This window comes from Haemorhous mexicanus, chromosome 23 (assembly GCF_027477595.1).
Source record: "Haemorhous mexicanus isolate bHaeMex1 chromosome 23, bHaeMex1.pri, whole genome shotgun sequence".
In the NCBI taxonomy this organism is placed as follows: Eukaryota; Metazoa; Chordata; class Aves; order Passeriformes; family Fringillidae; genus Haemorhous; species Haemorhous mexicanus.
This window is the reverse complement of record NC_082363.1, coordinates 6,158,298-6,185,665: the sequence shown is the minus strand read 5'-3', so window position 1 is coordinate 6,185,665 and position 27,368 is coordinate 6,158,298. Positions and strand designations below refer to the sequence as shown.

Sequence of the window (27,368 nt, the reverse complement as noted above, 5' to 3'; positions counted from 1 at the left end):
CATAACATATTCTACATCACTCCAATAAATGCAGTGGACAAGTGTTAACACATTCATACATTAATTCATTTGTAGTTAATACAAATGAATACTCTTCCAAGATATTAATTGCAAAGAACTCATTTTAGAAGGTCAGCTGTTAAAAAAAGAGGCCAAGAAGATCTGATTTTTATGTTCACAACATTATTTTTAAGTGTGTATTTCTATTCCAAGGCTAACCATCTCCTTTCTCTCTACTCAGAAATCATCTACTATTTTAATAAAAATGCAGTATTCTGCCTAAAAACCTATCTTGGAGTGTCCATATTTGGTACTAGGAAGCCTTGCACAGTAATTTACGTTGATTATTTTGGCATCTCAAGTAAAGGTACTGCTCATAGCCAGCTCAAAGCTTTTAAAAACCTCTTAATGTTCTGCTCAACTACCAGTTGGCTCAAGTATCTATGGATTCTGCATATATTTCTGTTTGGTGAAAAACAAATCCACACTCACAAAATCCCCAGCACACTGGACACCCTGTGAAGAAATAATAAATTGAGACACTATGTTAAATAGAAACATAGGGGCTTGGGGGTATTTTTGTTTTTTATCATGACCTTGGCTAATGCTAGTTCCAACTTTATCAGTGGGGAGAAAAAAACCATTTTGAATGGAATATGTATTCTTTTCATTTTCAGTCTGCACATGAAGCAACCAAGAGACTCCCTTCAAAAAATGTCCACTTTATCTTCAGTCACATGCTTAAGAAACATTTCATTTATGCAAGCAAGCTGCTTTCAAGGTTATCTTTTTTTTTTCCTCACCACATAACCAGTAAAATTCTGTATAAAAAAAGACCCCATCAAAAATTCTGCCATGACCACAGGCATTAGAGACTCCAGGGACAACTCACCTAAGGGTAATTCAACAACTGGAATGCCCAATTTCCCATTTCAACCTGCTCGTAACAAAGCAGCGCTAAATGCAATTGCTGAGACAATACGGTGTGCCATATGGCTAAAACTGGATATGAAAATTGAGAATATCAATTACCAATCCACTAATGCTGAGAGCCAAAATCCATGGACAGTAAGAATTTAATCCAATTCAGTGCCTAGAACAAGAGCTGAGCCCGGCGTGGAGGAGACAAATCTACTGCTGGTTTCACAGAGCGCTAACAACTCCAATTTTTTATTGCTGCAACTACAAAACCAGCTGAACCCAACACTTGCTTAACATCCCCAACCACAGCTCCAGGCCTGGTAGGAATCTACAAAAACAACAAAAGTTTCAGATGAATTGGCATCTGGTTTCACAGGGATTGAGAAATCATAACTAAGTTACTATTTAAGAAGAAGCAGTTGAGTTGTTTTCCACATGACCAAATCGAAGCCTCCAAAGCACCAGGAAGTTACACAGTGCAGCCAACATCTTGCTTCATTCCAGGAAAAGGATCCTACAAGCACAATATATATTTCCACTATAATTAAAGGGCCTTGCAATTGCATTAGTTGAAGGGTTTTCTTATTCTAAGTAAACTAGTTTAATGGTTTGAGTTTTAAAATTTTTAATAGCTGTGGAGGGTTTCTTGTGGGATGATATTAAGAATAATGCTACACAAAATTCTATGCACTCCCTGACTATACAGAACTTTATTCATTACTTACACAAGAATTCTCATGAAGTCCAAACACAGCATCTCCACATTTCCATGAGGCACGGAGGTGATTTAAAAAACTGTTCTGCTAAGATTTCCTGTGGAATTTTAATTTACCACGTTGTCAAAGATTTCATGCTAGGATGCCTGCTACGTACTGACTTAGCAGCTGCAAGGACTCAACAAGGATAAATGTAATTTATCTTACCCAAAACAGAATCTCACTTCACTCTGCTCCTTTCTGATCCTGTACTAAAGGGCCAAAGTAGTAGTAACAAAAAAATTGCACAATTTAAGGTTTAACAGGACATTAACTAGCAGTTTATTGGACAGGATTCTTAATTTTAAAAAAATGTTCTTGAAACACCAGAGGAATAAAATGTACTCAGCTAATTTCACCTTTTTTTTTTTTTTTTAATTAAGAAAAACACCAGCACAAAATCAGCTCTGCTGTTCCCAGCTTCCTTCTGCATGAACTACAGCTGGGTTACTACAATAAACTAACAAACAACTGATTATACATTAAGGAATAGATAAACAGTAGTAAAATGTTTGATAATATCAAAGGTTTGGAGGTCACTTGAATACAGGAGACATAACAAGCATTTCTTATTTTTCTTGCTGGGAAGTGTATTGTTTTAAGCCTGAGTCCAGTATATCAAATATTAACCAAGCTATTTTATTTAGGCTACCAAAGTTAAGGTGTTTGGCACTATAGTGAAATATCACAGGAGCTACAAATCAAAAGTCCATTTTTCTCAAAAGATACTAAAAACCACAGGTAAAAGGCTTTAGAAATTTGCAGTGTTATTTTGAAACCGACTACTCAGACACAGAGCTGTTTGATCACCCCCCCAGCCTTTCTTATTCTTGCCCATTAAAAGAACAGTTATCCAGAGGATGGCAGTAATTCTGGGTCAGCAGCAGCCTCAAACCCTCCACAAATTGAGAGTGTTCTGAAGCAGACAGGAGACTCTTGTGTCACAGAAAGACACCTGTCTGCACAGGCTCTGAGCTGAGATTAGCTGGCCAGCAGAGACCCACGGCCCAGCAGCCTTTGTGTACCTGTGCTCTACGATTAAAAACTGGTTTTTAGCAACAGGCTTCACAAAAGCCAGGGACATTTTGGTGGTGTTAAGCAGGCACTGCAAGGTAAAAACGAAAATTGTGTCACCCCTTTATTCAGTTAAGAGCCTATGTGAACATTTCAATAAAACTATTTACTCCTCCCACCTAGTTCCTATCTGGAGGAGCTCACAAAAATTAAGAAAAAAAAAAACCAAAAACCCCACAGATTTCTCACAGCAATCTTCCAAACGCTCCTCCTACCCCCACCCCAGAACAGAAGAAAGCAAAGAGAATGAGAAAGTAAATCTAAAACACAATTACGAAATAAGATCTAGTTTGGCAAAGCTGGGGTGAGGAGGAGTTGAAAAATGAGAGCTGCCTTGCTGCAAACGCCATCTTGTTGCAGCTACTGGGCCCAGGCACAGAGAGATCCATTCATTCACAGCAAAAAGAAAATCAAACAGACACCCTGGCTAATCTGCAGCCACCAAAACAACTACACTATTATCACCCTTTCTCCTTCTCCTCTCCTCAAGCACAAGGCAGAGAAATAAACTCTGATCTATCACATTTAGGGACGGATTTAGGTATTAACATTATCTTCATTTCCTCACACGTATTTCACATACACATCGACAGCATTTCGTCTTGATTCACATCCTCGTGTCCAGATCAGCTTAAAATATGGGATAAATGTCTCACGATTAGGTGCAGATATCCTACAGCAGCAAAACGTTTAATTTTTCAGTCTTAAATCGCCTCCCCAAGTTGAGCCAACTATTCTCAAAAGCTGTTTCAATAATCACTTAAGCCTTACATTTACAGTGCTTTCCTCCTATTTCCTCCTGTGGAGACAATACATAATAACGTGGCAGTCGGCACATCCTAGAGAGGATGCCTGGTTTAAAACGAGTCCCAGCCATGACTTTGTTAGAGAATAATGAAATATCACATTCGTTAAAATTTCAGCTCATCTTCAGGAATGATAAATTGACATCTTACAACAACCTCTACATCATTCTGATTTTCTTCTGGACAAGATTTTTTGGTTAATAAAATGCCTCACCTCTTTCATATTTACATGCAAGGCTTTACACATCTTCGTTCCCTACAAAGCTGTAGGATTAAAAACCCTACACGTTCAATACTTCTTGCATGGATTAAAAAAAAAAAAAGCTGAAATCCTTTCGATAAAAAGCTCAGAATTGAAGCAACATTTTAAACAACATTTCCAAGGAGAAAACTCCATCTTTCTATTGTAGCAAACACCCTCCATGATCTTCGTTATCGCTGCTACGGGCACAAAAAAATATGCAGCACCGTAATACATGGGGGAACAAATATGCGGTTTGAATCCATCCTCGGTTCCGGTTCTAACGAGAACAAAACCTTCCCTACCCCTCCCTCGCCCAGCACACCCAGCGTGAGCCCCATCTGCGAGCCCTCGGCTGGCTGGGGGTGCTGGAAGCAGCCTTACCCTGTTTGTCTCACCCCCGGCTCCTCTTAATCAGTTTTCCACCATTACAGCAGCCACTCCATTGCCTTTTTTTTTTTTTTTCCCCTTTCCCCTTGAATCTCTCTCCAAATATTCCCTCTGCCGGCTGGATGGCTCAGGAACTCGCCTTTTGTGGCTTAACACAAGACCCCAAAACCGTCTAGCAGGGACCACTACAGCGTAATTATAATTAAAAATGGAACCCCGCAAGATCCGAGGTCTCCTCCCTTTTCGCCTGGAAGCCTTCGAGAGGCAATCAGTCCCACCCCCACCTTTTTCCCCTCCTCCTCCAGCTACAAACACACTTCTTTTTTAGGGGAAGCTGGAGCCCCGAGGAGGTGGGAAGCGCGGGGGAGGGGGGCTATTTCCAACCCCGCCATACCGGGGGTCGCCGAGAACGGGGGCGATGAGGAGGCGGCGGCCCGGGGGGCCCCCGGTGCGGCGGCGGAAGGGGAGGACAAGGGAGGAAAGGAGAGGGAAAGGAGAAGTGCGGCAGGAGGAGGAAGCGCGGGGGAGGGGAAGGAGCGGGGCTGAGGGGGAGCCGAGGGAAGATGGCCCCGGGGTGGGGCCGGCCGGGGCTCGGCGGGCGGGAAACGCGTTCTGAGGGACCCCCCCTCCCTCCCTTCACCCCTCACACGGTTACCTGCCCTCCCGGCCGCTGCTCATGAACCGGGCCGGTCCGTCCGCCGCCCGCGGTCCTGCCCGCGTCCCGCCGGCCTGGGGAGGGAAGGGGGGCGGAGGAGGAGGAGGAGGCGGCGGAGGAGGAGCGGGGGAGCCGCCCGCGATGCGCCCGGCGGGTCCCGGGGAAGGCGGCAGAGCCGAGCGGGAAGGAGGGATCCGCGGGGGAGGGGGTGTCGCTGGGTCTCGACTCCTCCTCAGCCCGCTCAGCTCCCCGCAGCCATCGGGCAGCGGCAGCCTGGGCGCGGCGAACCTCCCTCCTTCTCCTCCTCCCTCCGCCCCGCCCGTGCTGCCCGCCCGGGAAACCCCGGCTCGGCTCCCACCCCGCCCCGGCCCGCCGCCCCCCGCAGCCCCGCCGCTCCCCTCCGACCCTCACCGGAGGCTCCGCCGCCCCGGCCGCCGCGAGCCTCACCGGAGGCTCCGCCGCCTCCACCGGGCACCCGCCCAGCGCGGCCGGGAGGGAGGGCGGGCGGTGCGCGCTCCCGGAGCCTCGCGGTGCGCGCTCCCGCGCGGGCAACGCCCTTCGGCCCCTTACGCTGGCGGCGGCCGCGCGCTTCCCGCCTCCCGCCCGCGCTCCCGCGCGCTCCCTCCCCTCAGCGAACAAAGGGCGAGGGCGGGTGGCGTGCGGGGAGATCGCGGCCGCCCCGCCGGCCATGCAGGCCGAAAACAAGTCTGAAAGAGCCGCATGGGAACAAAAAGACACGCAGCTGAACGCGCAAATGGTGTTTGAGCTCAGGGCTGGGAGAGGCAGAGCCTCCACACCACGTTAAATGGGAGTGCTCCGGGCTGCCGAGCGGGAAAGGGTGGGAGAGGCCACAGGCCTTAAAATGCTGCTCACAAGAGGCTGGCAACCATAAATATCTTCATATCATCGTGTGAGGAGAGACTGCGGGAGCTGGGCCTGGTTCGTCTGGGAAGACTGAGGAGGGATCTCATTAATGAATAAAAATATCTCTGAGGGGTGTCAGGGGATGGTGCCAGGCTCCTCAGCGGAGCCCAGCAACAGGATGGGGAGCAATGACTGTAAACTAAACCAGAAGTTCCTCCTCAGCATGAGGAAGAGCTTTCCTTGAAGGTGCCAGGGAGCAGCTGTGTGTGGAGTCTCCCTTTCTGGGGCCATCCCAAACCCACCTTGGCATTATTTCTGTTTCATCTGCTCCAGGTGACCCTGCCTCATCCAGGGTGATCTCCAGAGAGCCCTTCCAACCCTCACAAATCTGGGATTCAGTGATCTTTCCCTCAGGAACTTGACAAATAGCAATTCTGTAGCTTAGAAGTTCTTTTCTCCAGCTTTGCTTATAAAGGTTCTCACACAGCCAAAGTTTCCAGAGCATTCTTTTCATGTTCTCCTCACAGCATCCATCACTGCTCTGGAAGGGTTTGCATGAAAGAGAAAGTAGGAAAAAAATAATAAGGAAGCACAAAATTTGCAATTTCTGTCTTGCAGATGGGACCTCACATAAACCAGGCAGGAGACATGTCACCAACATGGAATCATTTCCCACCAGAACTCATACTGAAACCCTAATTCATATTGAAAAGTAAGTAGAGATACACTACTGTGTCACTTTTCCTCCTATCACATGTGTGAATCTGGGGTTTTTTTCCAAATATTTGTTAATACCTTGCTAAAAGGTGAGGCTACTTGGCAAACAAAATAGGTTTATAGTAAAACAACCCACAGCATTATAGCCAATTTTCAATTAAAACCTACCCAGCATGAATACACAGTCATGAAATAAACAAAAGACCCCACAACACACAAAACCCCACAAACACAACAGAAAACAACCAAAAAAGGGTAATGAGGCCATACTTCTTCTGCAAACTCTTCCCTCAGTAGATTCTTGCTTCCCTAGAATTTAAACCAGTGTTCCTTCTGTCATGCCTTCTGAAGGGAGGTGTGGTTACCTTTAATTAGTAAAAGAAAGAGCAGTTTGCCATTTTGACTGTAGGAAAGTGGAGTGGCTATTATTCAGGTTGTCTGTTATGAGAAATTATTAGGTCCTGGTGTGGTTAAGCCTTTGATTTATAATGAGCAAATGTTTGTTTTTAAATAACTTGTATGATGCACTAAAGCTTTAATTCATCACCTTGAGATTTACAAATAACAAAATAAGAAATTTACTGAAATTAAAATAAATGACTCTTGAATTACTGTCCCAAATTGCTGATATTCTTGCCAGTAACCATTTCTGAAACATGCACAGGAGTTATCCTGTTAAAATCTGTGGAACCACATTGGAGGCAGATGGGGATGTCAGTGTTCTTGAGGCTAGAGATTCATCCAGCATCCCCATCTGGAAAATACTGATTAAATCTAAGTGCTTAAGAAACACCACAAGTTTATTAGATATTTGCAAAGTTGCCTACAGATTTCAAAAGCAGTAAAACACAATATTTTAGTCATTAAATCTAAGTGAGATTTATAGTAGGCAAGTTGCATGTTTTTTTTAGTTAGAGATTGCATTTAGGTTTAGCAGAGATTAAAATATGGGAATACTCCATTTATGTGGAAAAGAATGACCTCTTAATACATTAAGCAAAAAAAGGTACCAAACATAAAAGGTTAAAAAAAAAAATCCTTGTTTTACAGAGGAAAAATTCTCAGTCTTATGAGATTTGGTGGAAATTTTTCAGCTAGCACTGGATCATGCAGAGAAAAATCTGTGGAATGAACAGAAATAACGTTCTGAGATTGATAGCAAATAGTAAATCACATTTTGCTTCTTTGAGAAAATAGCTGCATTGAGATTTTGTTCTTGGACTAGAACAGTTGCACTGTGAATTAATTATATCATAAATTACATAATTATGACTGATATCATTTTAAACGAATGCGTGCTTTTATCCCATTGCACATTCTTATCATACAGACACTGCTTTTCCTCCTCAGAGTTCTCTTACATGCTTTTACCAGTAGTGCAATTCTACTAATTAAACATGGTTTAGATTTTTTTTTAAATAAAATACACATTCAGATCTTATCCTCTCCTAAGAATCTCTATTTTTTTTCCCAGCATTCTAATTTTTATGCATTCTCTGTTTCATGAGAGCTAAAAGGAATTTCTGTCCACAGGTCTGTGCTCTGCCATGACTTCAAATCCATGGGATTTGGGTAAGGAAGAAGAGTTTATAGCACATTTACACACAGCCAATGCTTTCACCACACCTCTTCTGTAAAAATACAAATGGTGCAATAGTTCCTGTTTCTGATCCAGTGGCTTTAATTACATCTCTACACTCTGCAGTGAGAAGTTTGATTGATGGACAGTCACACTGCTGTTAGGGGAGGGATCCTGAGGGTTGGAAATTGTTTACAGAGGGGAGGCTGTTCCAGCCTTGGGTGGGCTTTGGCTAATTTGTAAATCTCACTGCACCAATCAGTTTTACTGCATTTAACACCTGGCAGAGGAATCCCACATTGCTGTGTGCAACAAGGTGGTTTATTCTGCTCTCCTCATATGATCCTGTGCTGGAGGCTGCTGCACAGGCTTTATTTTTATTTTTTAAATTTCTTTTTCATTTTTAATCCTATTTTTTTCACACAGATCCATGAACTGCCATAGTTTGCACTGTTCAGAGGACAAATCACCAGAATTAAGTAGAATTAGCAGATATAAGTTTATCTCTTTCTATACACTGCAAAAATATTGTTTAAAACTCAAAGTTTAGCTGAAAACACCTGTGAATACTTGAAGAACTGGTATGGATAATTAATAAAACAAATTTTAATGGGTTTTGATTAGTCCACTTTGAAGTTACAGTTTTGGTCCTGGGTTAGAGCTACAGAAAACCTCTCTGTAGAAAGGTTGCTCCACAGTTCTCCATTGCAAAATTTCTTGCACCTTTTTCTCAATCAGCTGACATTAACCCCTTTGTAGGGAGCATCCTGACTTAGGTGAAGCTTTGCCCAGTTTCACTTCTTAAAGTAATTAATTTTTGCATGCAAATACCATTGTTATAATCCAAATTTACAGGTTGTTATTGTGTGTTTCTTATGGTAAATCAAGATGCCCCTGGGCTCTGAAAGAATAACTGTCACCAAAGAGGTGTAAATTATGCTTTCTACAAAAGGCTGAAAATCAACACTTACCAAAATTGCAAAGCTCCTCAGATGGGATAAGGATACTGCTGACATAATAAATAATTGTGTTTTGCCTCCTTTCTTTGCTACCTCAGATGAGTGTTTTTAATAGACTGGCTCAAAACTCCACCTCGTGTTCCAGAGGCACACCATTCCCCATTCCATACCATTTTGTATCCTCTGGTGGCTGCAGAGTGCATTCTGTGAACCCTGGAGAGAGCCAAGGAGACACTCACGTGATTTTCAATTAGTTTGATGTTCTCCATTTGGTTCCTAAAGAAAAACAGAACTCTCATTTCTCCTGACATTGCACCAAAATTAAAGGAAGCTTATACAATGTCTAAACTTCAGCTGTGCTTCAATCCTGAGTTTATTCAGAACTCTTTTTTTTTTACTATTGTTTTATTTTTTAAAACCTAATTCAGAGCTGTTCCTACCTGCTGTTATTTGCCACTTCTTTAACAATTGGATGACAATCATCACTGCTGCCTTCTGAGGAAGGACCCAGGTAGCAGAATATCAAGATCATTCATTAGAGAAAATAAATAAGTAAAAGCAAACTGAATAGAAATCCTCAGTGGGGCCAGGCAGAGCAAAAAGTAGGAGTAGCTCAGTCTCCTTAGTTACATTCTGCATTCTCACAGTTTCTTTCAGTTTCCCTATTATTATGGAACAAAAGAGTTATTTTAAACACTTCTGAGAACATGGCATAAAATTAGCAAAAGTGTGTTAGTCTGCAGAGACTATAACTGACAAGGTTTTAAGGTAAGGAGAGCTGGTTCTGAGAGTCTCTGTCAAATAGCAAAGTCCATACCCCTGAGTTTATAAATGACACAGCCATGGAATTCCTGAATTCCAGTCTTTGGTGAGGGTCAGGATGGGTTATGTGTGAGATGGGTTCAAGGAGAGTTAATTCAGAATTGTTGAGAGACTTTGGAAGTCACTTCAAAATGCTTTGGAAAAATCCATTGCTGTGTGAGGGAAGTAGCAGAGTTGTGAAGGCCCAGAGCTTTCCTGGATGTGTTCCTGGGAATGTTATAATCATGTCTCTTATATGATTATCTGGGAATATTTTGTCCTCAACAGAGGCAGAATTGGAGCAGGACACACAGGGCTCCATGTCCTTAAAAAGGCATTATCTCTAGTCCTGTTTTCTCACAAATTCTAATCTGGTTTTCTCACAAATTATGGCTGGAGGTGCTTTCATTTCCAGGGAAAAACCTTGCTCCTCTTCCTTTGTGACCCATTTAAAAAAGTCACTGCCACAGGTATCTCTCACTTCAACAATAACACCAATTTATTCCTAGTTCCTGTGTTTGGCAGAACTTGTAGCATTTTCCAAAGCCAAAAAAATACAAATACTGTTGTCTTAGACATAGGAAGCTGATGCAGAGTGATGTGAGATTCTTCAGCCACCAGCACCCAGCACTTTATGGAAAGAAGGGAGATGAAGTGTTGGTGTTGCTTGGACCTGGATCTACTGATCCTCACAGTCAACACCTGATTTTATACTCTGATACAATCCTACAGTGGCACAAAACCAGAATTTTGTAATCCAAGTGGATACTTGTTCAAGAGAACACAAAACTTCTCTGCTGGGAGAGCTCTCTTCTGACCTTTTTTTAATATTCCAACTTAAAAGCATAAACAGGTGTCTCAGGGTTGGTCTGAGCATGCTTATGCATTTACCAAACACCAATTCTCCTTTTTTTTCATTCTATTTAAACAAATCCATCTTGAGAAAGACAAAAGAATAGCTTTGATTGTTTTGTTCCTAGAATCAGAAATCAGAGCTCTTTTCCATGTGCTGGGGATTATTCTGGTTTTCCTTTGTACTCAGGTATTTATTATGAGTTTCCATTTTTGCTGTACCTTTAAACTTGCAAGCTGTAGCTTGGCTTTTAAAAGTCCTTCATTGCTCTTGGAAAATAATATAATAGCAACAAAGGGAATTGTTATAATCATCTTAGAGATCAGATTCTGCATTGTGTGTTTACACACACCTATAAACACACCCAACTAATTGCACACATGCAGCTCTTCCTTTGAGTAGGTAACATTGGGGTTGCATGAGGGCTGATCAAGCAGTTTGAGTAAAAGCTTAAAGCCTCAGATTTCCACATTTAAAGCCTCAGATTTCCCCATTTAAAGCCTCACATTTCCCCATTTAAAGGGACTTTCCTCAAGGGGTTCATTGAGCAATGAACAGAAAAACAACTGGGACCCAGGAGATGCTGAGAGTTTAGAATCCACATTGAGAATTCAGCCTAGCTGCTGAACTTTCCATGATGTCAGACACACCAGATTTGTGGTGAAGTTTGAAATACCTTCAAAGACAAGAAGGAATTTGCTCACCTTGCTGTGTGTCAGATTTCCATGCAGCTTCCATCCCATTCTTCCATCCTTGAAGGAGCTCTGTGGGAAAGTGGGCACAGCTGTGTGTCCTAAGGAAGTGTGTCCTGCTGCCAACCATTTCTGTTCTCTCAAAGAGTCTGACCTGCAGCTGAAGGAGAACTGCAACATTCCAGAATCCAGAAAACAAAACTGGAGCTGTAGAACAAAAATATTCACAGTCAGGGGACTTTACTGTCCTTGGAGAATCCCTGTGAAGTCAAACAAAGCCTAATTGCCACAGAGAAGGTTGGAGAGTTCATTAGGCATTCATGGAATTGCAGGAGGTAATAAAATGAATAGATTCAGTGATGGTTGCATCCCATACTCCAAAAAAAGGAATTTATTTGGGAAAAAAGCACAACACAGTTCAGTTGCTGCTCAGAATGAAAGAACTTCCAGCCAAGTTCTTCTCATGTTCTTCAAGCAAGGGGCTGGGCTGGATTCTCAATGTACAAAAAAGAGAATTTTCCTGTGGCCTCTGGGATGTGTCACAGTAAATATCCCAAATCTCAAACCATTTGCCAGCAATTCTTGAAACCCTTCCTTGTGAAGCCCTGTTACAGAGAACATGTTCATAAAATCCATTTTTCCAAACAGCAAAACAAAACTTTCTGTATAAAGTGTGACATCTCTCTCGCCACTGCTCAAGAGAACTGACAAAGTACAAACAGCCAACACAGTTGGATTTTCAGAGGCTGAATGAATGGATGTTTTAGTAAATAAACAGCACGTGAAATGTAGTTTTTATACAATTACATATAGAGGGAAAAAATAAGCCCCTCTACATGTATAGTTTTGCTTAGTCAAGCCAAAATATTTATTGAAGAAATAGTTTTGATGGGAAATATTTTTATAAACCTTAAAACACAAACAAGTCTGGACTAAGAAGTTGCAAAGAGTCAAGAAATACATTAAAAAATAGATACTCAAAGTAAAATAAACCACCCCCTTTCCCCAATGACAGCATTATCATGAACAGGGAAGAAAACCCATAAAAACCCAGTGTTCTCTAAAAATCTTTAACTTTTTACTCACTGAACAATCCAGTTTCAGACCTGAGAATAAAACCTACTTGTAGGTGATTATTGTGTGTTGAGAGGTGATGCTTGATTAAAGACATTTTTACTCAAGAACTGTCACAGCTGGAAATCAGCTCTTCCATTTCTGGTGGTGTTGTGCCAATCCCATAAAACAGAAAGGCCATTGGGCTTTTGTCTGTCACTGTGCTGCCAGTAGGGATTTGCATCAGAATTTTTTTTTTTTTCATTTTGTAAATTTTGCATTTGCAGCAGAAAAATCTGGATTTCAGTTGCAAGGAACTTAAATTCCCCACTTAGCCCAGCTTGGGAACATCCTAGAAAAGATCCAGCATTATCCAAGTACCATTCAGCATTAACTAACATAGACGAAAAGACAACTTTGAGTAAATGGACTTACAGCAGGATTTCCAATCTCTTAGATTACTGGGTAGTACTTAAAAAAATAGTTTGGATTCCTTTGAATTTAATATTTTAAAGTAGTAATTGAATGGTTTTAATTCTTCACATTTCCACCTTTTATTTATTTTTCCCCTATGGATTATGGGCTACCATCATATCATATCTACAAATAATTTAGTTTATAAGGGGTTCAGAAAGAACCCCTTGGAGAAAAAACAAACCATGAAAAACAGTTCATATCAGTACCACCTTCCAGTATTAGAAATATAATACCCAAATGCACTTCTTACTATTTAAAACATGTTTAGAGTTCCATTTATTTTTATGATCAGATGAGTCAATCTCAATTTTTTCTTCTCCCTATAGTTCCATATTGGGGTTTAAATCCTTGTAACAAATGTAATACGAATAAAGATGAATGACATTTTCAGTACTTTTAATAAAACCTCTTTCCACTGCCAAAATTAATGTTGGAGTCACAGCTAAAAGCACTCTGTGGTTTCCCAATATGCACCAGTCAGCAGAAATGCATCCAGAGACATCATCCCCCTTTGGCATTTGTAACTGATGCTACTCCTATTTATTATTTATTAATCTCTCCCTTGGAGCATCTGGATGGGACTGAAACTCAAGGACCCTTTTCTGTTCTCTTGTATGAAGTAGCAGCTGAGTCGTGGGTTTGAACCCCTTCCTGCTGCCCAGCCAGCCCACTGCCATGGCACTGAGGTGCCTGTCCTGTCTGTGGTGGCACTGAGGTGACTGTCCTGTCTGTGTGATGGCACTGAGGTGACTGTGCTGTCTGTGTGATGGCACTGAGGTGACTGTCCTGTCCGTGATGGCACTGAGGTGACTCCCCTGTCCGTGGTGACACTGAGGTGCCTGTGCTGTCCGTGGTGGCACTGAGGTGACTGTCCTGTCCGTGATGGCACTGAGGTGACTCCCCTGTCCGTGGTGGCACTGAGGTGACTGTGCTGTCTGTGGTGGCACTTAGGTGACTGTGCTGTCTGTGACGGCACTGAGGTGCCTGTCCTGTCTGTGTGACGGCACTGAGGTGCCTGTCCTGTCTGTGTGATGGCACTGAGGTGACTCCCCTGTCTGTGTGACGGCACTGAGGTGCCTGTCCTGTCTGTGTGACGGCACTGAGGTGCCTGTCCTGTCTGTGTGATGGCACTGAGGTGCCTGTCCTGTCTGTGTGATGGCACTGAGGTGCCTGTCCTGTCTGTGTGACGGCACTGGGGTGCCTGTCCTGTCTGTGTGATGGCACTGAGGTGCCTGTCCTGTCTGTGTGATGGCACTCAGGTGCCTGTCCTGTCCGTGGTGACACTGAGGTGACTCCCCTGTCCGTGGTGACACTGAGGTGCCTGTCCTGTCTGTGATGGCACTGAGGTGCCTGTCCTGTCCGTGGTGACACTGAGGTGCCTGTCCTGTCCATGGTGACACTGAGGTGACTGTCCTGTCTGTGATGGCACTGAGGTGACTCCCCTGTCCGTGGTGGCACTGAGGTGCCTGTCCTGTCTGTGTGACGGCACTGAGGTGCCTGTCCTGTCTGTGTGATGGCACTGAGGTGACTCCCCTGTCCGTGGTGGCACTGAGGTGCCTGTCCTGTCCATGGTGACACTGAGGTGACTGTCCTGTCCGTGATGGCACTGAGGTGACTCCCCTGTCCGTGGTGGCACTGAGGTGCCTGTCCTGTCCATGGTGGCACTGAGGTGCCTGTCCTGTCTGTGTGATGGCACTGAGGTGACTCTCCTGTCTGTGGTGACACTGAGGTGCCTGTCCTGTCTGTGATGGCACTGAGGTGCCTGTCCTGTCCATGGTGGCACTGAGGTGACCTGTCTGTGTGATGGCACTGAGGTGACTCCCCTGTCCGTGGTGGCACTGAGGTGCCTGTCCTGTCTGTGCTTTCAGATGGTGGCATTTTTGCAGCCCAGCTGGACGTTGGCAGCACGTGTCTCCTGGGAGAGCTGGCAGACAGGAGCCAAGGGCAGCGTTCTGCTCTGTCTGCACGGGCTGCCCGAGGTTATTTCTGCACTTGCTAAAGCCAGGTCTGTATTTCTGTCTGGCAGTCAGAGCTGAGGGGGGTCTTGGGAGCAGAGACTCCATGCAGGGGTGGCAGAACTCCCTGTCCTGTTCCTGTCCCCCTGCCCAGAACAGTCCTGGGCTGTCCTGGAGGGGCAGGGCCCTGCAGGTGCTCTCCCCTGTCGCTGCCCTCTCTGGGTGGCTGCCCCAGCTGTGCTGTGAAGGCTCTGGGGCAGGTGCTGCCTCTGTTCCTGCCCCAGTCTGGCAGGTTCTGCTCAGGAGAGGGGCTGGGGATGGAGTAACCTCTGCCTGGTGGAGCTTGGTCACACTCTGCAGGCACAGAGTGTGCTGCTGGGTTTGGTGCACCTGGAGAGAATTCCTGTAGGGAATATGTGCACTTGCACTGCCAGCAGAGCCACACATCCCAGAGAGAGCCCCACAGGCAGATTCCAGAACTGGAAGCATCATGAGCTGCATCAGTGCCTTGCCATGCTTCAGCTCAGCCCTGGTGAGTGCCCCACGCCATGGCATTTTGCCTCTGGGATGCTGCTGAGCTCTCTGCACACAGATCACAGCTGCTGCTCCTGCAGACGTAGCTCAGAGCTCTCTAATGTTGTGCCATGCTCAGGCTTTGCCATTCTTCCAGCAAACTTCACATCAGCTTCCAGCTGTAATGCTGTTCACATTTTTCCTGTTTTAGTTTGAGGCTGAAACTGGGCAGTTGAACTGCCTGACCCTTGGCCTGAAGTCTAGCAGGCTGTTTTTAAAGGACACCAAAGCCTAGCTAAAAATCTAGAAAGTGAAATTAGCCTGTTATAATTTGTGATAATTTAGGCATTGGCTGGATCCAAACCTGCTTTTCCACAGATTTTCTTTGTAATTGTAGCAAAGCTACATGATGGCTGAATTTCTGCCTTTGATTGATGCTCAGTGTCATCAGTTAGAGTCTGACTGTGGAAATGCTTTGGATGTCACTGAGAGTGTCACCCTTGATCGTGTTTGCTGAGGGGCTGGCTGCAGCTTCACGTGCAGGTACCAAACTCAGCTCAGCAGCTGAGATATTTTGGGATTAAATGTTGTCACCTAGAGTCCCTGGGCTGTGCTGCCTCCCTTGGACCCTTGAGCTGGAGGTGTTGGCCATAAACTCAAAGTGCTCTGCTGTCCTGAGAGTTTGCACTTGCACTGGCCAGGCCAAAGTGAGTTCCCTGCTGTTCTGCATATAAGGAGGTGGAGGAAGGAAATCTGGAGAGGAAGCTGAACTTCCTGTGCCAGAGATTTTATACTGGAGCCTTCCCTGAATTCAGAAGTATGCAGCCACAGCTTTAGACGTGAATCACTAGAACTCAGACGTGCAGATTTGAAGAAAGATCTTTCTACATCCACACCTGTGGTTTGGGGCTCATGTCATAAAGAACAATCTGACTGAACAATCTGATTTTTGGACCTAGCAGTTGCCTCTTCCATCCCCCACCCCATCTCCAGATGGATGAGAAACTCCTTTGATTTTAGTTTCATTTCTCTGAACGCTGTTTCAGGCTCAGAGGAGGCAGTTTGGGTATCAGGATTAACCACAGGTCCATGGGTAAATGACTGCACAGAGGTACAGAGGGAAGAGGCACCAAGGAGCCTGAAAGGAGCAGGCCTGATCACAAAAATGGGAGGGGACAGGAAGAAGGGCTCTGTGTGACAGCCATCAGTTGATTAGACACGTGTACACACTTGCACTTTCATGATTTACAATTATAAATGGATGAAGAAGTCACCAAACTAATTCCATAGATGCTCTAATTATCCTGATTTTGTTATGCTGTCTAATTAACATGTGTTACCTGGTATCTCAAACATTGATTAAATCTTGGAGATTTTGGGGTGTAGGTTTTGTACCTAAAATAGTGGGATATGTTGGGAAATCAAGAGCTAGGAAGCAATGAGAAACTTTGAATTTTCATTACAATTATTCTGGCATAGCACTGAGCAGTGAGTTTGCAGCATCTCTAGCTACAATTCCCTTAAGATTTTTCATCAATAACCATTTTGATTAAAACCTGGGGGAGCAAGGCCAAGCTCTGCTGAAACATGGTTTGAAACAATGTGATAAACTAGAGAAAGGAAGGGAAATCTCTCTTCCTTCTCTAGCCTGGAAAAGCATTATTCCTTGTGTTCCTTTTTTAAATCCAGGCAATTTCCTGTGCTTCTAAAGCGTGGTCTCCCAAAGGAGGGGCATTTCTGTAGCACCTTCCACCCCACAGCCCTGTGCAAAGCAGGAGCAAGGTTGCATTTATTTTTCCTGTTCCAGCAGCTCATCCACTTCTGATTAAACAGTCGGTGCAGAGCAGAGGAGAGAGGGGAGATTCATCTTCCTCTGATTTCACCTTGGCTCTCCCCTCCCCGTGGGGCCACGCCGAGGTGGCCCTGTCCCAGCTGTGGTGTCACACACTCCTGGCTGTGGGAGGTGATGCAATGGCAGTGCCAGCCCTGCAGTCACCCTGTGCCAGGTGGCACCGCCGCCAGCCGGGGCAGAGGCACAGGGACAGCATCCACGGGGGACTTCACGCTCTGCTTTCTGCAGCTCCTTATTGCACAGGCAGGAGAAACCCATTAAACAGCACGCTGGGATTCAGGGGAAATTCCTGGGTGATTTGGACAGGTTGGAGAAAAGATGGAGTTAAATATTTGGATGATTAAGGCATCCAAGCGTCTGACGTGTGAGGGAAGGATGAGCAAGCTGGGAGTCTGGCCTCAGGGTGAGGTGGTGCAGGAGGGATCTATAAATGTCTATAAACACCTGGGGGAAAGGATAAAGGAGACAGAGGCAGACTTTTCTCACTGGGCAGCAGCTTGCACGGCAAGAAGCAGTAGGAACAACCCCAAATCCAGGAAATTCCACCCCAACAGTCCAAAATGTCCAATTTTCTCTGTGAGGGGGGTCAGACAGTAGAACAGGCTGCCCAGAGGGGCAGTGAGTTCTGCATCCTTGCAGAATTCAGAGCCACAGTGGGCAGGGCCAGCTGCTCTGGCTGGCCCCAGGGAGCAGCTGGACTTGGGGATGTCCAAAGGTCCTTTCCAACCTCTGGATCCGAGAATTGTTTACCCCTGGAAAATAGAGGCAGAGACATTGAAACCTATCTAGATGCCCAGGATATCTGTGTCCCACTCCAGGATGTTTCTTGATTGAGACATAACCCTACTCATTATCACCGATTTTTTCCTCATTATTACAGTGGAAAATAACCCAACATTCTCTTTTTTATTTCCCAGATAGCCATTTGAATTTCCGTGTTTTACGGCAGGTTCTGTGGGCCTTTTATCAAGAGGGGAAAGTCTACATGCGAAATAGGAAAGGAATAAAAGCATACCACGGCTTTTTCCTCCAAATAATCGCACTGAGTGTCATTGCCGCTGTGTGGCTGGCCTTGCAGTCTGCCCAGCCGACCTTCACCGGGGCCACTCCGGCTCACTTCCCCCATCTGCTGGGAGCAGGCAGCTCAGCCAAGGGCGGAGGAAACCTGCACACACACACGGAGGGTTTGTTTTTATGGCCGTCTGCTTTGCCGGCTAATCACAGCTCGATTGCCTTCAAACGCAGCAGGAGTGACCTTATGTGCGGGGCAGAGCAGCTTCTCCCACCTTGGGCACAGCGGCCGGGCTGTGACAGCTGCCTGCCAGGGGTTTTGGGCAGAGAAACCCTTCCAGCCCCCTGGGGCTGAGCAAAGGTTGCCCCTCTCCCCCTAATTAGGAATGTCGTGATGAGGCACCTGAAGTCCAGGGGTATTGACTGCACTGTGCTGGAGGTGACTGCTGGGGATATTTCTCCTCAGAGACACCTTTAGCTCGCAGGCAGTTGCAGCCAGGCACTCTGAATGAGTCCATGCAAAATAGAAACTCAGTTTACCTCTGGTGGAGAAGGTTCAGGCGATGGTGAAGAGAAAGGGAGCGGGTTCTGCCGGAGAGTTAAATCCAGAGTTTATTCCAAGGTGACACAGATCTGAATCTCAGTACAGCTCCAACAGACCCGGACCACATGGCCTCAACGCCTTTAAAACTCACAGGGAGGTGGGAGGGAGAGGATAGGTGAGCCACCAGCCAGGTGGGAGGGGGAGGGTCTCAGGGGACAATGACACCTGGACAGGCCAATGACCCCAGGTCTGAAAAGCATCTGTTGAACTCCTGCCAATCACACGATGCCCTTGCTGGAATGTGGAACTTGACAGACAGCAGTTAGGAAGAGGGCAGGGGGAAAGCAAGGAGGAAGTAGAGCTTCACACCACAACACAGGGGCTCTTTCTAAATCTCACACTTTGCCCGAGTTTCTTCTCCAGATTCGCCCCTTAAGAGGGGGAGGGAGTGGGGAGGATTTTTCCTGCACTTCATGTCCCACACAAAGTTCATCATGCTCTGACTGTACCTGTATTTCACTGTGACAGCACAGCCCACGCTCACTGTGTTCATCCTCCAAATTCTGTGCAAGAAAAGGCAGAGCGAGGTCCCTGTTCTGCAGACCGGTGTCGTGTGGGAAGTCTGTGCCAAAAAGTCACCAAAGTGGGTTGCCAGGTCAGTGCTTGGACCTTGGGACTGCACTTGCTCACTTGTTGGAGGAAGTAGTTATGCCATAAACTCCTAGCATGGAAAGAAAAAACCAACGCACAAATAAGAGCCCGACATCAGGCTCTTCTCTTTTGTTTCATTTTTGAGCTACTTGAAAAAGCTCAAAAGGGAGGGGGGAAAGAGTAAAATTTAAGCACTTTAATACAGATTCAGGTTTGCAGATTCATTGCTAGGTTTGAAATAGAAATTGATTTTCTCCTTTCTCTGAGTGCCCAAGGTAAGCTTTGTTATTTTTAAAAAAATGGAAATATCTTTGAAAGTCTGCATTCTTTTCTACAGGCCCATTTTCCTTCCAGTAAGATAAAAAGAGAGCAACTCTGGCATTCTGTATTCTAAATTTTGACTGACCAGAACAAAATGTTTTCCCAGCAACGTGGGTTTGCACCTAAGCCTTTTTTGTGCATTGAGTTTGACCTTAGGATGTAGAATTTCATAAAACATTTATTGTCTTCTCCAGTTTTTAGAGCACAATTCCCCTGTGATGCTTTGTTTTCATCGTCTGCTCTGAGAAGGATTCCAAGGCTTCTCTCACAGTTGGAATTTTAATTGTGGGTGAAGGAAAGAACCTCTGCTACTTGCAGAAAATTAGTCAGTGTCTCCCTCAGCAAAAAGATTTCTAACAGGTAAAGAGGATTAGGATCAGAACCAGGAGACAGCCAAGAGTGTGAAGAGTGGTTGTGGCAGAGATGTTTTGTTCCATAAATGAGCAGGTTTTGCCTGTGTCCCAGTGTCCCACTGATCCGTGCTGGCAGCAGCAGTGATCCTTTTCCCTCAAAAAACTGCAGCTGATAAAGACAAAATGAGTTAGGAAACAAAGCAACCAAACCTGAGCTGTTTGAGGCAGACAAAGGCAACAGCAAGGCAAACAAAGAAATGGTTTTTTCTCTGACTTTTCCTCTATCCAGACCCCAGTGATGGCTCAGTCTGGATGCTGCAGGTTTACCACTAAATACTCTCCAAAGATTATAATGCATCAATTATCAAAGCCAGTCTAGAGGTACCACTTTACTTCTGTTGTTAACGAGCTTGGCTATAAAGGGATTTGCAGCCTGAGCTTCATGGCAGAGCCAAGGTATAATTTGCTCTGGGCTATAAAGCCCATGAATTATTGAGAAAATTTACTTCCATGGCTGCATTTTCTTTCTGAGCACAAGTGCTCGTGCTGAGTGCATGTGTGAGAGCAGAGACAGTGATGGAGGCTCCAGCCTCAGCAGTCCATCTCCCCAGCACAGGCTCTTTCACACAGCCAGCAAAGAACAGCAGAAAATAACTGATAAAATGATCATTTTGAACAAATGAGAGAAGAAAAATTGCATGCTGAACAGTGCCAAACTGAGGACCAAATAGAAATCACAATTAAAAATGCACTTTGGGTAATTACAGAGAGGGGCTTTTCCCTTAGAGATGTCACAAAGCCTGTGTGGATATAATCAGGCTTGAATAGATCTAGTGATGGTGAAAACCACCAGCCTGACAGATCAGAATTCTGAGATCCTGCATCAGGCCAAGCCTGTACCCTGCTGTGGGACCAGCCTCCCCCCTGTGTCCTTTTTAAAACTGCTTTCTTCTGGAAGTGAGGCTTTGCAATCACAAATTCCAAATCCATGTTCTCCTTCCCCTCCTTCCCCTCTGCACACCCAGCTGATTACTTCTGGATCCACTGACCAATTTCAAGCAAAGCAATAGAGAACTGTAGATTTCAAAAATGTGAAGTTCTGCCTGTTCCATGAACCAGAGGCTGTGCAGAGATGAGGGATCTCTTCAACCCTCCATTGCAAGAAGGACTCCAGCATGGCCCCACCCTGGAGAAGGCCAGTCACAAAAGAGACCTTAACAATTTCCTGACTTTGAAGGTGACACAGCAAACTGAGCAGCTTTGGTGTGCAGAGGGAGGTCTGTGTTCCCGAGGGCTGATGGGGCAGGAGCTGCTGTTAACAATTTCTGAATTAGTGACCTCTGTCACAGGGCAAGGGCCCGGGCAAAACACAAGATTTTTCCTTAGGTGCTAGAAAGGAAACACCAGCTCATGCCCTTAATCCTAGGAACTCACAGGCATTTGGGGTTTTCTTGGGGTTTTGCATCTCCTGTGACCAAGCAGAAGGGAGTGGGCATCGGGCAGGTGCCGGGGCAGGGCAGGGCATTGGAGCCGTGGCGATTCCCCGGCTGCAGCCAGCCCCGCTCCCTGCCCCGGGCACGGCACAGCCAGCAGGCCGGGACTGCCCTCTTGTGTCTGTCACGGCTCTCTCGCTCTCCCGGCTTTGAATTCCCGTCTCTGCTTGGGAGTGAGCGCTCAGCCATTTCCCTCCAGCACTAATTCCTTCTTCGGAAGGGCAGAGGCTTCGTTCTGAGCACGATGGAAAAGTGTTAATAAATAAAAATACATCTGCTGCCTTTGTGACTTGGAGACATCCAGAACTGGGCGTATATTGCCCTTCCAGGCAGAGACATCCAAACAGTTCCCCTGGCTTGTGCCCAGCCTCCATCTTGACACAGATAAGGAAAGCAAAGGAAAGAATAAAACAGCAGAAATATAATGAAGGATGACAGAGAGGAGACACAAGAGAAGCAGATTTGTTGCACCAGTCAACCCTCGTAGTAAGTTACATGCAAGTTAAATATAGAAGCAACTCTTCCCTGGGGAGCCAGACTCATGGACAGCTCACACATGACTCTGCAGCAGCATCTCAGGTCTGTGGCTGGCAGAGATCTTCATTTCTAAATCATTAGTGCTCATTTCCAGGGCAGTTCTTGCAGTAATGGTTGTCAGAAAATAGCAGTCCTCTAAAAGCTGTGCAGGCTTTTGTGCCCACCACTTCCACTGCCTGTTAATGACACACCTGAATTTATGCTGCACTCACTAACAGCACTGGGTGCCCAGGCTTTGCTTGCTGCTCTTACCCAGAGCAACGAGCCACCCTGGCAATTGCTCATGTTCTTAAAGCAGCCAGATTAGCACCTTGCTAAAGTGGATTCAGAGAAAATCACTGCTCAGGAGTGGACAAAATTTGGACCATTTGGAATATAGAAGAGCAAGGGGGAAAGCTGGCATTAAAACCCTGCCTCTGGAGCCCATATTTTCCTCTGGGCTGCTACTGCTGTGATCAGCTCCAAGCTCCCAGTTCTAAGATGATGCTCAGCAGTTATCCCTCTATCAGTACTTCACGAAGAACCATCCCTCAGAGTATTTTCTTTGAACTTTTGCCCAGCCTGTACTGTGGTATTTGTATCTCTGACTTATTCTGGATAGCTCAGCACAAGCATGTTTTGTGTCACCCTGCTCATTCCTGAGCTTGTGCTGAGCTGGTAAAAGCTGCCAGGAACTTGTGATTTCTCTTTCCTGTGCTGCCTGAGACCCAGACACCTGAACAGATGACAAAATATAAAGGTACCTTTGAAATATTTGATGCACATCAATAATACCGAACCATGTGTGCAGGTGTCTCTTTGGAATTAGTGTGTACTTTATCTGGAAAAATTAAATAGCAAAGGGAACCCACCCACAAGGCAACACATCTTGAAAATAGAAATGGAAAGATTTATAGAAGCTCAAAAACAATTCCTTGGGGTCTCATGACCACCAGCAGCACAGAAGTGTCGTGTCTCATCTGCCTCACTCCCTTTGTGCAGGTGTGAAACAACACAAAGCATTTCCCTCCAGCCTCTCCTGTCCTGGCATCTTCCTGCTCCTGGAGGAACAGGAGCCACTGTGCAGCACTTTGTCCTCAGCAGCTTCCCGGGCAGTTGGTGCTCTCAAAGGAAGAGAAACCACAGAGGCTGTTCAGTGTCACTTGCTGGGATTCCCCCTTCAACTCCAGCTTGGGAAACTTCTGTTCTAGTACAACAGCTTCCTGTTTGTGCTGTTCTCAGTGTATTCCCAAGGTGGCAGAATTCTCCCAACCTTTTTTATTGCTGGACACAAGGAACAATTTTTTTATCAGAAGATGAACACTCATTCACGTCCCACTTTTACAGGCATTTTTAAACTGCTGCCCTTTTACCTCATTTCATATCCTTGAAGAAGTTTTACCAGGGGATTACAGCAGTCACAGAAAACATTTCTTCTGACAGATCATTACAAGGGCATGAGAAGAAATATCTTTCCATCATAACCTACTTAGAAACCCAAACTCTTCATGTCTTCTTTAACTCTTACAGTCCTTCCCTTACTTTTATCCCCATCTGAACTGAGTCAGACCTGTGGCTGTTCTTTTGTGGCATCTTCTGAGTCTTCTGAATTTGCCTGTGTTGCTGGATCTCTGTTGATTGTGTCAGGTGGGGACTGGCTGGGATTCAGCCCACGTGGTGTCACCTGTTCAGGGATGTCATCAAGTTTCTGGTTTGTCCGTGCCACTTGCTTTCCCATTTGAACAGCTTCATCATAGGAAGGTGGCAGGTCCATGGCATAGAGGCTGTAAGCTGGAGGGGACACAGTGTTCTTATCCATATCCACAAATACCAAGGGAATCTGGACACTTGGGGGGTACTGCCATGAGCTGTATGCTGGGAAGAAAAAGAATTAAAAATAAAAATTAAACACCTGCACACATATATGAAGGGCTAATTCTGCTTTTTTCCAGGAAATTACAGACTTTGTGTTTTCAGAGTGAATGCACTGTACACTAAAGCTGTCCATATGGAGTCACTCCTGATCTTCAGGGTCACTCACTGTCACCCTGATCCCTCCCTTCACCTCCTGTGCCCACCCTGAGGGGCTGGAAGCTGTTCTGGGAGCTCACTGGGAATTGCTGTTCCTGAGGGGCTGCGGGCACAGGCTCAGGAGCAGGTGAGTCCCAGGATACTCACAGGTCACTGTGCTGTGGGCAGTGCTGTCACTGTCCATGCCAATCACTGTCAGGTCGCAGGGGTGCCGGGGGAAGGTCTCCACTGGAAGCCTTTTCTTCCGGCAGCAGAACTTGACACAGCTCGCTGAGACCCCGCAGAGCAGGAGCAGGAACACCATCAGCAAGATCAGCCTGAAAGAGGGGGAGCACCTCCATTCCACTGCTAGTGTTTTACTGCTTCTAAACCAGAATAGCATTCCACTCTGGTCAGAGGACAGGCCAAGCCTCCTTGCTTTAGTTCTGAGTGGGGGCTGGATCCTGGGTTAGAAAGTTGGATCACAAACACTCAGTCATGAGTTCAAGAATTACTGCCCAGCAGTACAACCTGTTCTGGCTCACAGGTGCTGAAATACTTCACTATTTTGGGTTATTTTCTGCTTCTGTGCAGGGAGAATGGCTCTGCTTTCCACAGCAAGAGAGGGTTAGTACTTGGAGGGAAATACAAGCACGAACTTCCACAAGTCTGGGGCCTCTCTTTATAAATGAGCATGGAAATGATATTCTATTAAATTATATTTATGCCTTGAAAACACAATTCTATCTCTAGCTATTGCTTAAGGAAGTTTATAATTTAACAATTTACAATGTACCTAGACTGATATACCTGTGTTTCAGGTTCTCCTTTCCACTGAAACTCCACCTTCCCACCTCAGATTCTCAATCCAACTCCCTCTTCTCGTGGAGGCTTTTAGAGCCTTCTCAATCTATTTTTGGTCACTGTGTCTTTTTAAACAGCTCTGTGTATCAACCAAAACTGCTCCACACTGAAGGAGGGGATGTAATCAACTCCCTCTGTGTGCTGCCACCAAAGCCAAGGTATGGACAGAATGCCAACTATGAAAACAAAGTCAGGGCACTGTACCAGGTGTGAGGTAGGAGATGAATCCTGTTGGGAATCCTCTCTCTCTGGTCCCAGTTTGCCCCTCCCAGCAGGTTGTGCTCAGCTCTGTGCTCAGCAGAGGGGACAGTCCCTGTCCCTGTCCCATAGAAGGGAGTGAGCCAGGGATGGGGCAGGGCCAGGCCCAGCAAATCCCTGCTGGAACTGCCCTGTGAGAAGAGCCAATGGCCAGCAAGGCTCTGGCTATTTAGGAAGAACAAACAAGCCCTGGAGTTCAACTCCAGAGCACTCAGAAGGGAAAGATGACACAGCCCTCAGTGAATGCTGGTCCCCACCTGACACCCAATCTCCCCTGGCCTCGTCCAGTCCATTCCTCTGAAAGCAGAGAACCCCTTCCCTGATCCTGCCTGAAAGAAACCTTTCCACTGCCTTGCTCCAAGTACTGCTCATAAAAACCTCCAAATGGTTCTGGGTTAGGAAGATTAAAAGCCAACTTACCAGACATACCAGAGACTTGTCCAATCAGACATGTTCTGAGGGCATCTGTGAAGGAAGGCAGATGATTCACTGATTTAAATTGTGCATGTATGACAGGGAGTGCACTTCCCTGGGCTGGAAAAGGGAAAGCACTCACTAAGAGTATGGAGCAAAACCAATTTAGATTGTTCATGGTTGTTCCATTACTCCAGATGAGAACATGCAAACAATCCCACTGTAAAGTTGCTTCTGAATCAGTAAATGTTTTTATTGAGTGGTGCTTTGCTCTTGCTTGGGAGAGAGAATGACTTGTGCAGGATTCCCAAAGAGCCAAATCAGTGTTATTTAAAGGTAGCTGAGATGAGGTGCCTCATACCAGAGGCCTGTCTGAAAATGCTGGTCTGGACAACTGTCTGTGTCCCCCAGATATTTTAAAGTTATTTTTTCCATAGCTCCAATGCAGCCAGAAATGGCTTTTTCCATCTCTAGTGCAGTACAAAGGAGGAGAACAGCTCCTGTGCCATTTCAGCAGGGTTGTGTGTGCTGAACCTCCTGTGCCAGGACAATGGTCTGACCACAGGACAGCCTCTGCAAACTGCTCAGAAGTGACACTGGGGAGAGAACCGTTCACCTCAGTCCACAGAGCAAGGGAAGGCAAGTGGAATTTAAAAGTTGCTGACTGTCTTAGAGACCAAAAAAGAAGTTGTAAGGGATGGCCATGAGCAAGTCACCGTTCTGGTGTGGGAATGTCACTTGGTCACGGTGGGAAAGGTTTGGGAACCCGCAGTGGTTACTCACCGGGCAGAGTTCTCCCAGTTGTTCCCAGAACAGAGCGGTGCCTAGGGAAGGGGGGAGCCCGGGACTGGATCAGCAGGTGGCCAGAGGAGAAGCGCCTCGTCTCCCTGCTGCATGTGCCCGGGAGGCTCCCGGCGGCGGGCGAGCGTCCGTGAGCGCCGCGGCTGCGGAGCCCCCGGGAGCCACCGCCGCCCTTCAAGGACACGCGGCCGGCGCTGAAAGGGGACACCGAGCCCTGGGGCCAGCCCGTGCTGGGCAGCGCAATAAATAACCGGCATCATCCCCGGGGGGGGCAGAGCACGGCAGGACCGGGCAGCACCGCCCCGCCCGGGCCCCGCCGCCCCGCTTCCTCCGCCCGCCCGCGGGAGGGGTCGGGGCCGGGCGGGGCAGAGCGGCCCGGCTACCCCGGGGTGCCCCTGCCTCTGTCCCTGGCCTGTCCCTATCCCTGCCCCTGCCCCATCCCTGCCTCTGCCCCATCCCTGTCCCTGGCTCTGCCCCATCCCCTGTCTCTGCTTCTGTCCATGTCTCTGTCCCTGTCCCTGTTCCTGTCCCATCCCCTGTCTCTGCCCCATCCCCTGTTTCTGCCCCTGTCCATGTCTCTGTCCCTGTCCCTGTTCCTGTCCCATCCCCTGTCTCTGCTCCTGTCGCTGTCCCTGTCCCTGCCCAGACCGGGAGGGGGTACAGGGGACAGAGCTCCGCTTGCAGAGATTTCCCCGGAGCACTTCGGGACTGCACGAGATGCTCCCACCAGACCAGAACCCATCAGGTGTGCAGCAGCTGGACACACCCCTGAGCCTCTGCTGTGTCCGAGGGACTGGAAGGAGAAATAAAAGAATGAGAAACCGGGTATGAAATATATGAGTCAGAAAGAAATGTTTAGAAGAGCAGATAATTTCCCCTTCTAAAACCAGCCTTGTTGAATCACATGAAACAGGACTGAAAAGGTACTGATGGCTCTTCAGGATCGGTGTGCTCCAGGCTATTTAGTTGTGTCGA

General features: G+C 46.3%; 2 protein-coding genes and 1 long non-coding RNA gene across 8 annotated transcripts in view; 1 reads left to right on the top strand and 2 right to left on the bottom strand.

Annotated features, from left to right (window-relative positions):
• Positions 1-5,140, bottom strand: part of GNB1 (G protein subunit beta 1) — a 38,127-nt gene extending 32,987 nt beyond the window's left edge. For 2 of the 4 annotated variants that reach the window (XM_059866805.1, XM_059866806.1), the window contains exon 1: positions 4,843-5,140. The gene's annotated coding sequence lies outside the window, so the exon portion shown is untranslated. The remainder of the gene's footprint in view (positions 1-4,842) is intronic. The other 2 variants (XM_059866802.1, XM_059866804.1) reach the window with 1 other exon arrangement.
• Positions 4,470-26,379, top strand: LOC132337855 (uncharacterized). Of its 3 annotated transcripts, none has more exons than XR_009489284.1 (5): positions 4,470-4,537; positions 6,325-6,418; positions 7,957-7,995; positions 14,706-14,842; positions 24,651-26,379. It is a non-coding gene; the product is annotated as an uncharacterized LOC132337855 (long non-coding RNA). The 3 variants fall into 3 exon arrangements; XR_009489285.1 differs by lacking the exon at positions 24,651-26,379 and adding an exon at positions 18,079-18,194; XR_009489283.1 differs by lacking the exon at positions 24,651-26,379 and adding an exon at positions 18,075-18,194.
• Positions 22,861-26,511, bottom strand: TMEM52 (transmembrane protein 52). The gene is made up of 4 exons (XM_059866807.1): positions 26,376-26,511; positions 25,599-25,643; positions 24,225-24,394; positions 22,861-23,921 (listed from the first exon to the last, which is right to left on the bottom strand). Exons 2-4 carry the CDS (start codon positions 25,628-25,630, stop codon positions 23,611-23,613), a joined length of 513 nt encoding a protein of 170 aa, XP_059722790.1. The 5' UTR covers positions 25,631-25,643; positions 26,376-26,511; the 3' UTR covers positions 22,861-23,610.
• Positions 26,512-27,368: the final 857 nt, after the last annotated feature.

Coding starts and splice junctions, on each gene's coding strand:
- TMEM52 (XM_059866807.1), bottom strand. CDS start 25,630: ATGTCTGATTGGACAAGTCTCTGGTATGTCTG. Junction 24,395..25,598: donor ACAAGTCTCTGGTATGTCTG/GTAAGTTGGCTT, acceptor CCCCTCTTTCAG/GCTGATCTTGCTGATGGTGT. Junction 23,922..24,224: donor TGCCCACAGCACAGTGACCT/GTGAGTATCCTG, acceptor TTTTCTTCCCAG/CATACAGCTCATGGCAGTAC.